This window comes from Vombatus ursinus, unplaced genomic scaffold (genome assembly GCF_900497805.2).
Source record: "Vombatus ursinus unplaced genomic scaffold, bare-nosed wombat genome assembly UNPS02009835.1, whole genome shotgun sequence".
In the NCBI taxonomy this organism is placed as follows: domain Eukaryota; kingdom Metazoa; phylum Chordata; class Mammalia; order Diprotodontia; family Vombatidae; genus Vombatus; species Vombatus ursinus.
The window spans coordinates 348,132-361,261 of record NW_020949613.1 but is presented as its reverse complement, the minus strand read 5'-3'; the positions used below and the strand labels follow the sequence as shown (position 1 = coordinate 361,261).

At 37.6% G+C, this 13,130-nt stretch overlaps 2 protein-coding genes across 4 annotated transcripts in view; both read left to right on the top strand.

The window, feature by feature from the left end:
- Positions 1-1,098, top strand: part of LOC114036492 (glutathione S-transferase-like) — a 55,398-nt gene extending 54,300 nt beyond the window's left edge. For both annotated transcript variants that reach the window (XM_027852984.1, XM_027852983.1), the window contains one exon: positions 913-1,098. In XM_027852984.1, coding sequence (XP_027708785.1) covers positions 913-1,062 — 150 coding nt within the window. In that variant the 3' untranslated portion in view covers positions 1,063-1,098. The remainder of the gene's footprint in view (positions 1-912) is intronic.
- Positions 1,099-3,523: 2,425 nt separating this feature from the next.
- LOC114036479 (glutathione S-transferase A4-like) overlaps positions 3,524-13,130 on the top strand; it is a 61,429-nt gene continuing 51,822 nt past the window's right edge. The window contains exon 1 of one of the 2 annotated variants that reach the window (XM_027852971.1): positions 3,524-3,568. Coding sequence is in view for 1 of the 2 variants with exons in the window: in XM_027852972.1 (XP_027708773.1) it covers positions 3,546-3,568 (23 nt within the window). In the remaining variant the exon portion in view is untranslated. The remainder of the gene's footprint in view (positions 3,569-13,130) is intronic. The other variant, XM_027852972.1, reaches the window with a different exon arrangement.

The following is a 13,130-nucleotide window of genomic DNA, read 5'->3' as shown; positions in this document are numbered from 1 at the left end:
CAGCTTGGTGGGACCACCTAAAACTTTCATTTGACTAGTATAGCTTTTGAGAATTATTGGTCTCCTCCACACCACTTTGAGCAAACAGAGGAGGATTTTAATGGAAGCCATGCTACAACAAGGCCCTAAATTGGATAAATTCATCAATTTATTCACTAATAAATCAATAGTTAGTACCTATTATGCATAAAATAGTGTGCTAGTCTCTGGGAATAGAGGTAGGGAAATAAAAGATGAATGTCACGATCTTTGCTCTCCCAGGGCTTACAATCTATCACATTGTGCTAAAGCTTTCCTTTTTGATTTCCTGTGTAGCTGTTTTATTGTCTGCAGGGGTGGTCTGAGGCCAACATTCATTGGTGCAGGAAAATCCTGTTGGGCAAACTCAACCTGTCAATGAAAATTGACACTAACTCTGTAGCTTAAAGTCACAGAAGACTGTCTGAGAGTAATAGGAGGTTAAGTGACTTGGTTTGAGTCACAGAACCAATATGTGTTAGAGGCAGGACATGAACCCAAGTCTTCCTGAGTATGGAGGCTAATTGGTGCTCCATCAACTACCTCAAGTTTTTATTTCCAATATGGCTTTTAATAAGCTTATACAAACTAATTAAAGGAAAAAAAACCTATGTCGGATATACATTTTGGAAAGAAAAGGCTGTTTTTTCATACATTATATTATATAACTGAAAAGTGGGCCTTTTACACATTTGCAGAACAGGGAGTTCCTCAGGACTTTCAAATGTCACTGCCCACAGGGTGAAAATGCTTGCCACAGCTTTCCCCCAGGATGAAATAGTTTCCAAAGGGTCTTGGCAAGAGCAACCTTGGGGCCCTCCTCCAATGTACAAGGTTAATTGCTTTATTTACAGGTGATGTCATGTTGTTTTGTGTATTTTTTTTTCATTTTAGGAGTTCAAAGCTAGAGTCAGCAAGCTCCCCAATATTCAGAAATTCCTCCAGCCTGGTAGTCCAAGAAAGCCACAAGAGGATGAAACAACTGTGGAAGTTGTAAAGAAGATATTCAAGCTTGATGAAGACTTGTTTCTTCAACACATGTGAATATTCAGCTCAAGTAAAGAGTTCTAAAGAACACAATTAATGTTTTAGTTTCCATCTGTAGTCATGCCCGTGTTCATGTGACATTCCTAGGTTCAACAACTAGCAAATATGATTCCTCCCTTAGAGCTTATTGTAAATCAGAAAACCTAATCTTTACATTGCTTATTATAAAACTTCATTTAATGAGAACCTCACTTTACTTAGGGTTGTAGAATCATAGATTATGTTCTCATTTTTATTCCAAATTTAATAATTAGCTAAATTTAGAGCCAGAAGAGACCTTAGAAGTTCTTGAGTGTCATTCCTTCCTTCCAGCCCTGCCCCCCCAAGTGCCTTTTACTGGAATAGTAATTGAAGCCCAGAGTAGTTAAGTGACCTATTCTGAGGTCACACAAATAGTAAGTGGTACAACAGGGATTCAAGCTCAGGTCAAGTATAAAATGTGGATAATAATAGCACTGAACAAGCCATCAGTGAACTCTCTAAAAAAAAATCTCCAGGATCAGATAGATTTACAGGTCAATTCTATCAAACATTTAAAGAACGTTTAATTCCAATACTATATAAACTCTTTTGAAAAACAGGCAAAGGAGTCCTACCAAATTCTTTTTTATGATACAAATATGGTCCTCATAACTAAACCTTGAAGAGCCAAAACAGAGAGAAAATTATAGACCAATTTCCCTAATGAATATAGATGCAAAAATTTAAAATAAAATATTAGCAAAGAGATTATAGCAACTTATCAGTAGGATAATATAGTATGACCAGGTGGGATTTATATCAGTAATGCAGGGCTGGTTCAATATTAGGAAAACTGTCAGCATAACAGATCCTATCAGTAACAAAGTTAACAAATCATATAATCATCTCAATAGATGCAGAAAAAGCTTTTGACAAAATATAACACCCACTCCTATTAAAAACATTAGAGAGTACAGGAATCAATGGAGTAACAGTGGTGGGGTAGGGTGGTAAACAAGTTGAACTAGATCTCTCTCTTCCTCATCTACTAGGACACTCCCTCTCAATTGCCTCCTTCCAGTTGTAACCCCACAAAAAAGCAAAGGTATGTGGTTAACCTTGTTTTTATAAACAAAATAAATGTTTAAAATGAAGCAAGACAAACAGACTTTTCCCATACCCAAAGAAAAAAGATTTAGACTTCCATGATGGAGTTCAAAAGGAGAAAGGAAATACCAAATTACTGACTTGTCAAGTCACTTGATTTCTCAGCTTAAGTTTCACCATCTATAAAATGTTCTAAATGACTTCTAAGGTCCCTTCCAGTTCTAGATTTATGATGAGACTACTTCAAATTGGGGTGGAGGAAAGGAAGCTTTTTGAAGAAGAAAAAAATAATAACCTGGATTTTTTAATATTATATACACAGTACCTTATACCATGTAGGAATTAATTTTTTTCTTTCTCTTTTCCTTTTAGTTGTCTTTCTTTCTGCCTCTTTCTTTTTTTTTTTGTCTTATTGCATTGTTGCTCAGTTGTTTTTTTTTTTTGCCACATGTATAAGCATGAATGGAATATAAAAAAAAAAACTTTTGTGCTTACTAAGAAAATAAGCCTGAAGACCAAAATTTAGCACACTAGAAATTAATGAAAGTTATCCCACTGACTTGAGGAAGGAAATGGAATCATGGATTCTTAATTATTTAATCTATTCACTCAAACTTCAAGGGAGGATTTGAGCAAGTCAATAAAGTATAACCAGTTCCCAAAAAATTGTTTTCATTTTTCTCCACAAGTTTCAAATCCACGAACATGCAAAGGATCTGTGATTTCTTTGGTATGGTGATTCTCTCCATCATTGCAGTTCTAAATTAATGTATTATTTACTGTTTTTTAAAAAAAATGCCCTGCAGAATTGCTAAAGGCAATTTAAAGAGCTTAGGTGACTTACCCAGTGTCACACAGCTGGCAAGTGTCAGAAATGGGATTTAAACCCAAGTATTCCTGACTCTGGGCCCAACGCTCTGTCCACTGTTCCCACCCCACCTCTAAAGTTGAACATATAACCAATGTGTGGATTTGTTTCACTTGACCAAACTTACTTGTTTTGAAAGAGGAGTCTATTGGTAATGGGCAGAGAAAGTGGAAAGTAATGAGGATGCACAAAAAAGAGAAAAATATTAACAATAAATATTTTTAAGAAAGGAAAAATAATAATTACTTGGGTATTACATAAGGGTGAAAAGTATAAAGGAGTGGTGGGTTCAGCAACATTGCAGGTCAAAGCCTACAGGCTGATGAGCAGGAGGATTTGGTTCATGAGTAACTGCTGCACTTCCAGCCAAAGTGAGATGGGAGTTGGGGACAGGGGAAGGCAAGCATTCATTAAGCACTGACTGTGTCCCAAGCACAATGGTAAGCACTTTGCAGATAGTATTTCATTTGGTTGAGAAAGGAAGACTCAGTCTCAAAAAGAAACAAACATCTCAGTCTGTTGGGGAGATAATGCCCAAGCAAGCATGAACAAACAAGATCCATACAGGTAAGAAGTAACATCAGGTTATCTTTTGTGTAGGTTTTACTTGATTACAACACTAAGTTCTGTTCTTTTAACTTGAGACTATTTAGTTTACTACTCATTAGGTATGACTGTGGACACATTAAACAGAGAAAACATTGCCAGCTTGTAGGCTTGGTAAGATTATGAAGAACATGAACCATGCCATATTAACCAAAAGGTTATCTGCATTATAATACATAGCTGCTTTTGAGCTCCAAGACTACACAAATATTGGAATTTTGCAAGGCTATTTACCACCAAGATGATGGTCAGGCATCTTGGGACTTCAGAGATCTTAGGGTGCTGAGTCAACATTTAGCTTGTGAATTTTGTGCAGGGTTAATGAAATAATGGGGTCAAAAGATTTAAAGCCAGAATCCTTAGGGATTACCTACCCAATCCCCTCATTTTAGGGACGAGGAAACAAGCCCTAAAAAAAGGAAGTGACTGCCTAAGACCACCCAGGTAGAAGGGAGGAGATGAGTCTGGAAAAGGGTCTGGAAGGATAGGGCTGATTACATGGATTTCAGGCAGAGCTTTGTCCAGGTCCCAGATTTGAAGCCAGAAAAAAGGTGAGACACTGGTGTGTATCTTCTTTTGCCTCCTCCAGCTCCTGGAAATTAGTTGGCCCTCAGCAGCTACAGCCGGGCAGATTTACAGACTTCCCCAGGGGAGATTTGCAATATCTTGTTAGGGAGAGATCAATGCCCATTTCATCTGCCTCTACCCTTTTCATATACCCTAAGATGACTAAAATGGGTTTAATAATAGGTAGCCTTATAAATCATGTATTTCAGGGGCATGGGGAAAATTTCCCTGACCATCATATCATGCCTCCCTATGTGCTTAATGTTACCTGAAATTTCTTTAATAGCAGAAAAGACCTTTAAATAATTAGGGACAAAAGCCTAAAAGGTAAATGCCTGTACCCTTTGATCCAGAAGTACCCTACTAGGTCTGTGTCCCAAAGAAATCATAAAAAAAGGGAAAAGAACCAACAAGTACAAAAATATTCATAGCAGTTCTTTTTGTGGTGGCCAAGATTTAGTAATTGAGAGGATGCCCTTCAATTGGGGAATGACTGAACAAATTGTGGTATATGAACGTAATGGAATACTATTGTGCTATAAAAAAGGAAGAGCAGGTAGATTTCAGAAAAACCTGGAAAAACTTACCTGAACTGATGCTGAGTGGCCAGTGAGCAAAAACAGGAAAACATTGTACATACTATTAACAACCTTATAGAATGATTAAGTGGGAATGACTTAGTTCTTCTCAGCAATATAATGATCCAAGACAATTCCAAAAGGATCATGATGGAAAATGCTGTCCACATCCAGAGAAAAAACTGATGGAGGCTGAATGCATATTGAAGCATACTATTTAACTTTTTTGGTTTTTTTAAAAGGTTTTTTACCTTTTATTCTGTTTCTTCCTTTACAACATGACTAATGTGGCAATGTTTTATATGATTGTACATGTATAACCTACATCAGATGGCATGCCATCTTGGGAGAGGGGAGGGATAAAGGGAGAAAAATTTGGAACTTAAAATCTTTCAAAAAATGAATGTTGAAAATTTTCTTTACATGTAATTGGAAAGAATGAAACATTATTTAAAAAGAAAAAAAAGCTGAATGCCTGGTAGAGGCAACCCACAAATATAGGATACAGATATTTAAGTCCCTTTCTTAGAATGAATGGATCAACTTTCATATTTTTTATCCATAACCAGTAGCAGAGCTAGGTGGTATGACTTTGTTCCAAGGCTTGGAAATTTAAAAATCGAAACATTTATGATTATTATAGGAAGAACTGAGTTTAGCACCTACTTAGCAATAATAATTAGGTAAAATATCTCCAAAAATTCCCCATAAGATCAGGGGTGAAACAACGATGTCCATTATCACCACTGTTATTCAGTGTTGTACTAAAAGTGTTAGCTTGAGCAATAACAAAAGAAAAAGAAACTGGAGGAATTAGAACAGGCAATGAAGAAACAAAGTTATCACTCTTTGCAGATGATATGATGGTATACTTAGAGAATCCTAGAGAATCAATTAAAAAACTACTTGAAATAATTAACAACATTAGCAAAGTGGCAGGATATAAAATAAACCCACAAAAATCATTGGTATCTCTATGTATCGCTAACAAAGCCCAACAGCAAGAGATAGAAAGAGAAATTCCATTTAAAGTATCTGTAGACAATATAAAACATTTGGGAGTCTACCTGCCAAGAGAAACCCAGGAACTATATGAACACAACTACAAAACATTTCTCACACAAATAAAGTCAGATCTAAGCAACTGGAAAAAATATCAGTTGCTCATGGATAGGCCGAGCTAATGTAATAAAAATGACAATTCAACCTAAATTAATTTACTTATTCAGTGCCATACCAATCAAACTGCCAAAAAATTATTTCATAGAACTAGAAAAAATAGTAACAGAATTCATCTGGAAGAACAAAAGGTCCAGAACATCAAGGGAACTAATGAAAAGAAAAGCAAGGGAAGGTGGCCTAGGCTTACCAGATCTAAAACTGTATTATAAAGCAGCAATCATCAAAATTACTTGGTCCTGGCTCAGAAATAATGTGATGGAACAGTGGAATAGTTTATGTACACATGACACAGTAGCTATAGTAATCTACTCTTCGATAAACCCAAAGACTCCAGCTTCTGGGATTAGAACCCACTATTTAACAAAAACTGCTGGAAAAACTGGAAAACAGTATGGCAGAAACTAAGCATAGACCAACATCTTATACCTTATCCCAAGATAAGGTCAAAATGGGTACATGATTTAGAGATAAAGGGTGATGCTATAATCAAAGTAGGAGAGCAAGGATTAGTTTACCTGTCAGATCTATGGAGAAGGGAAGAATTTATGACCAAGCAAGAGACAGAGAGCATTGTGAAATGCAAAATGGATATTTTTGGATAAATTAAAGGGTTTTTGCAGAAACAAAGCTAATGCAACCACGATTAGAAGGTAAGCAGAAACCTGGGAAACAATTTTTATAGCCAGTGACTCTGACAATAGCCTCATCTCTAAAATATATGGAGACTTGATTCAAATTTATAAGAATACAAGTCATTCCCCAATTGATAAATGGTCAAACGATAAGAACAGGTAGTTTTCAGATGAAGAAATTAAAGCTATCTATAGTCATATGAAAAAATGCTCTAAAGCATTGTTGATTAGAGAATTGCAAATCAAAACAACTCTGAGGTACCACATCACACCTGTTAGATTAGTGAACATGACAAAACAGGAACATGCTAACTGCTGGATAAGATGTGGGAAAATTGTAACACTAATGCATTGTTGGTGGAGTTGTGAACTGATCCAACCATTCTGAGAGCAATTTGGAACTATGCTCGAATAACTCTAAAACTGTGCATACTCTTTGACTCAGCAATAGCACTCCTAGGGCTATATCTCAAAGAGATTACAAAAAAGGTAAAAGATGCCACAGATTCAAAAAATATTTACAGCAGCTCTTTTTTGTGGTGACCAAGAATTGGAAATCAAGGGGATACCCATCAATTGGAGAATGACTGGACAAATTGTTGTATATGAGTGTAATGGAATACTATTGTGCTATAAGAAATGAAGAGCAGGATAACTTAAAAAAAAAAAACCTCAGAAAACCCCAAATGGGGTCACAAAGATTTGGAAATGACTGAACAACAAAAAAAATTTTGCCCATAACTTTTTATAAAAATGCTTCTTTTTTGTACATTCAGAGAATTATCTAAATGTATGCATATCTATCAATTCATATCCATATCTATATCCACATATTTCTTGTGTGCACATCCTTAAACTACCAGTCTTATTTTGCCTATTGCAGATTGTTGACCACAACAAGGGGCTAGATTTTAAAATTTATTTGGGACCATGGGGATGATAGTTGAGAAGAAAACTATTTTCTGAATAGTTTTTGCTGCTAGTTTCGTGTAATATTTATGGAGCCTTTTAACAAATATTTATTTTTCTAAATCTAAAAGTAATTCTTTATAAGTTTAGAGAAACTTGAGCAAAAGACAGTACAAAAACACTGGCACTTAAATGTTGAATGTCACTATCTATGTGAAGTTACACATTTTAGGATAGTGTGAGCTTTTAATGTTAGGTCATATTAAACTCTTAAGTTAAATTAAGCAGACCCAATGTTGTTGGTGTAGCCATAACTTTCTGATGTTAGTCAAATAAAACCAGCAGCTTGAAATTAAAAAATGCCAAGATTTGATATACTTGTCTTAAGATATTAATGAAACACTTCTAAACACTGTGAAGTGTCCAGATTCTCAGATGTTTGTTGCATGAATTTGTTTAGTTATGTTTTCATTTTTCCACCCTATGAATGTCTAATACATTGTAATCCTCAAACAGGTAGTTATCTTTGTTCTATTGGCATAATCAGTGACTTGTGCATTTAGCGGTAACATCTTAGCAAGTTTTATCAGCCAGCAATATTGTCAGTTCATAAATAAGGATTCAAAGGTCATGTGTAAGAATGGATTTAAACTTGCTAAATGTAAAGACTGCCCTTCAAGTAACCGTAGGTTGATATTGTTTACTGGATCAGTTATGCAGGTGCTGTGCATATTCTGATGTTATTAAAATAAAAAATTGAATTGCAATATATATATATATTATTATTATTATTGCTAGTATTTTTCCATCAATAGCGTATAAGCTGCAACCTCCATTAAGGGGAGACTGTCATGGTGGTCTCAAGGCCATCAGGCCTAATTTTATGACACTATCCTTTAAGAACCTTCATAGTCAAGTCAAGTCAAGAAGCATTTATTCATTGCTCACTATGCTCTAGGCAAGGGCAGTTAGATAACACTGTGGATGGACACTGGGCTTAGAGTCCAGAAGACTCATCTTCATGAGTCAAATCCAGTCTCAGACCCTTCCTAACTATGTGACCCTGCGCTAATCACTTAAGCCTGTTTGCCTCAGTTTCCTCATCTGTCAAATGAACTGGAGAAGGAAATGGCAAACCACCCCAGTGTCTTTGCAAAGAAAACCTCAAATGGGGTCATGAAAAGGATGTGACTGAATAACAACAAATGTTTCAGGCATTGTGCTAAATGCTAGGAATAAAGATATAGGCAGAAAACAAAGATCCTGCTCTAAAAAGCTTATATTTCAATAAGGGAAATCAACTTATAAAAAGGAGGTGCAAGGGGGAGAGAGGTAGGAAAAAGACCTGTGGAGATGAGTCAGTAGTACATCCTAGAGAGGAATGAAGGAATGGATGGCCTGGACCTCTTCCTAAATTTGGAGGTTCTGGGAGGAATCTGCCATTCAGAGAGAAAGAGAGAGAGAGACAGAGAGACAGAGACCCCAGGGTTGGGAGTGGGGTACTTCCATTGTGAGAAGTCTTGAGGTGGATTCCAGGGGAAGAGGTTATAATCAAAGTCAAATACTGAAGGAGAGGGGATTAAAAAGAAAGAAGAAATAGTAAAAACCTTGGATCAAGGATGGAATAAGGAGAAGAGAATTGCAACAGAGAGAAAACGAGCTGTTTCACTTATAAGCTCATAAGAAGGAAGCTCCCTCTCTTCTACCACTTTCTTATTGGTAAAGAGGAAGGTGAAAGTAAAGAGAGAGAAAAGTAGAAGAGAACTGGAAAGAGAGAAACTCACCCTTAGCAATAACTAAGAATGTGAATGGGCTGAACTAACCCACAAAATGGAAGAAGATAGCAGCATGGATTAAAATGAACAATTTGACAAAATGTGGTTTAAAAGAAACATACTAGAAACATAAACATTTACAGAGAGTTAAAATGAGGTGCTTGAGTAAAGTCTTATGTTCTAAACAGCATGACGCAATTAACACAAATTATGTGCAGGCCTGTGGTTCTATATTTCACAGTTTTTCAATATGTGTTCTACACTGACTGCTTCAGCTCTTTTTAAATACTGAAAGAGATTTTTCAAGAACCCAAGGTCACCCCCACAAAAATCTTCCTCCACTCCCTCAGTGAGGTGTGAAGTTGATCTTGGGTCCTCCGAGGAAGTGATGGAGGACCCCAAGTTCTGGCAGGTGGGTGGTGGCCTGACCCCTGAGTAGGGGAAGTCTGAAGGACCCTCTGCTGTCTCTGGATGCCGGGCCCAGTTGCTGACCAGACATGGTCCCAGGCTGTGGCTATTGGCCAGGAGGGGGGAGGTCATGGCTGAATGATCTTTGGACTGCAAAGAACACGACAAAAAATGGGTCCTTTCCAAGGAGGAAGTTTTAGGATTTGATGTACTTGAGGATGGCAAGCCTGAATTTGCTACAGCTAGGAGAAATCAAAGCCAATGACTAAGGCGATGACAGACCCTATGTTAGCCCTCTCTGACCTGCAGATTTCTGATGTCCAGAGCTTATGCTTGGATGTGAATTTTCCTCTTGGATTCTTGTTCATTTTGAGGTTTTCAGAATTCTGCTATCTCTTGATTCTCCTTCTACCTGTTAGACTGCTACTTCTCAGTCTCTTTTACTGGATTTTCATCCAGGTGACTACCACTAACTGGGGGTGTCCCCCAAGGCTCTATCCTGGGCCCTTTTCTCTCTATACTCTCAGTGATCTCATCAGCTCCCATAAGTACAATTATCAATTCCATTAAGATGATTCTATGATACACATATATCTATGTCTATCTGTCTATATCTATCCAGCCCTCCTACTTTTTTTCCTGAGCCCCAGTTCCATTTCACCAACTGCCTGCTAGTCATTCAGACTGGACGTCCTGTAGGCAGCTCAAACTCAAATATCCAAAATAGAACTCATTATTTTCCTCCTCAAACTCTGTACTTGTCACATAGCTTTAAAACTTCACTATTATCCTTGACTCCTTCCACTCACTCTACATATCTAATCAGTTTCCAAATTTTATAAATCCTATAACTTCTATCTCTACAAAATCTCTTGTGGATATTCCCAGCCAGCACTCCAATTAGGCCCTCTTCTCCCTTTACCTGGACTAATGCCATAGCTTTCTGATTGGTCTCCTTGACTCAATTCTCTCCTCACTCTACTCTTTCCTCAACTCAGTTGCCAAAGTGATTTTTCCTAAAGCTTTGGTCTATTCAGATCACCTCCCTACTCAATGAAATCCAAGGACTTCCTATAATGTTGGAGATATAAAGTCCTTTGTTTGACATTTAAAGTTTTTCACAACCTGGATCCTTCTTGCCTTTCCAGTATCCTTGCACTCTGTTCCCCTCCATGTTCTATATGATCCAGCCACAGCAGCCCACTTTCTGTTCTTTCACATGACACTCCATCTCCCACCTCCAGGCCTTTGTACTGGCTATTCACCAAGCTTCGAATGATTTTCCTCCCAACCTCTGACTCTGGGAATCCCTGGCTTCCTTTAAGTCCCAGCTCAAGCACTGTCTCTTCCAGGACCCCTGTCCTGGTCTTACCAGCTGCTACTGCCCTCCCCTCAAAGGCTGTCTGTCATTCATCTACTCTATAAGATGTAAGATGTTTCTTCATTAGGAAGTAAGTTTTCTGAGGGCAGGCACTGTTTTTACTTTGTCTTTGGATCTTGTGCCTGGTTGGCACTTGGCACAGTGTCTGGTTCATATTTAGTGCTGAGTAAATGCTTCTTGATTGATTGATGGTCCTTGACAGTTGATAAGACTAAAAAATTCATCACCCTGTAGCCACCTTGCTAATCAACACCTTCAACTTATCTAGGCTAATGGAAATGGAAATGGAAATGGAAAATAGACACAAGCTCCATCCCTCTACTAGTGCTCCACACCATTCAAGTTCTATAGAACCTTCCAGAATTTGAGCTCCAATGGCATGGTCTTCAAGAGACCTGTGTCATCTCCATGTTATGATAAGGAATCAGAGACAGGGAGTAATCAAAGGTCTAATGTAGCACTATCACTATCTAGTGCCATGGTTGTGCTGGTAAATGTATAACAAAATCAGGAAACATATACTTTTCAGTTTAATCTCCACTATTAATGCTTTCTCAACTCTAGACAATCAATAAAACAATAAATCAAGCCCAGAATATTAGTATCTGCTTATTCCTTGGGCTTAAAGCTTACATGGGGTTAGAGCTGGCTCCACCATATCCTTGTCTGGGTACTATATTTTACTTGGTGGTAGTGACCTGGAGTGAGATAAACCTCCCAAGAAAGAATAAAAAAAGGTTGGCCTTGAAGCTGGACTGACCTTGGATTCAGGTCTTGCCTTTTATATAAACTGATTGTGTGGGAAAAAAAAGATCAGGATGAGATGTGGAATCCAAAAGCAAGGAGCCTCCACAGTGGGTGAGGTTCACAAAAATGTGGTTCCTGTAAAATGGAACAAATTCTCTCTGAGAAGTTCTCATCTTAAAAGTGGCAGAGAAAACTATTTTAGGCTAGTCAGTGTAGCCCCTTCCAGTTCTAAAATTATGTTATTATGTGCCAGCTACTGGCAACTGACTGATAAAGTCAGAATGTTGGTGATGAAATTAAAATTTGGATTCTAATACAGTATGTCAAGTCTTTATAGATGGAATATCTTCAGCTCCAAACCAAAGTTCATGGGAAGAGCATTTCATATCGAAATAGCTACCTGTTGCCAATCAATCGATCAATCAATCAATCAATCAATATTTATTCCAGGCCAAGAGGTCAGGACACTGGACTTGGAGTCAGGAGACCTGTGTGACCCTGGACCAGTTACTTCCCCTCACTGAGCCTCAGTTTCCTCATCTGTAAAATGAAGGTGTTGGACTGAATGGTCTTTTAAAGTCCCTTCCAGTTCTAAATTTATGTTACTATATACCAGGCCCTGAGACTTGACTGATAGACTGGGAAGGAATCTTAGATTCCAATCCCCCATTTGACAGATAGGAAAACTGAGAATCTGAAAGAAGCTGTGACTTATATCAAGTCACATAGGTAGGTAATTAGTGGAAAAAATGAGAACAAAAGCCAAGTGTCTTGACTTTAATTTAACATTCTTCTTTTTCTCCTTATTTGGCTTACCTGGAAGATTTACCAGGTATATATGGTTTCATATTCTGACCATTTAGAAGGATAATTTGAGCTAAATAAGAAAACCTGGGATTAATAATATTAGCTAACATTTCCATAGCACCTGCTATCTCCCTGGCACCCTGCTAAGCACTTAATAATTTATCTCCTTTGAGCCTCACAACAGCCCTGGAAGGTAAATGCTATTATTATCTCCAAATAACAGATGAGGAAGTGAGGCAGATAAAGATGAAGTGACTTGCTCAGGCTCACAAAGCTATTAAGTATCTGAGGCTGGATTTGAACCCAGGTCTTTCCCACTCCAGGCCTATCACACTATCCATTGTGCCAGCTAACTACCAAATGAACCCATTAACCTAAGTCAGGGATGTGCTGGAGCCAGCTCTGAGCCTTCCTGAGAGCCAATTGTTAAATTTTCAATGTGAATGTTTGCACCTTGGAAATTGGCAAATGTTACAAATCAGGGTTTGATTTATCGTTTTGTTGATTGTATGAAATTAAGAAAGGAATGGAGAAAAT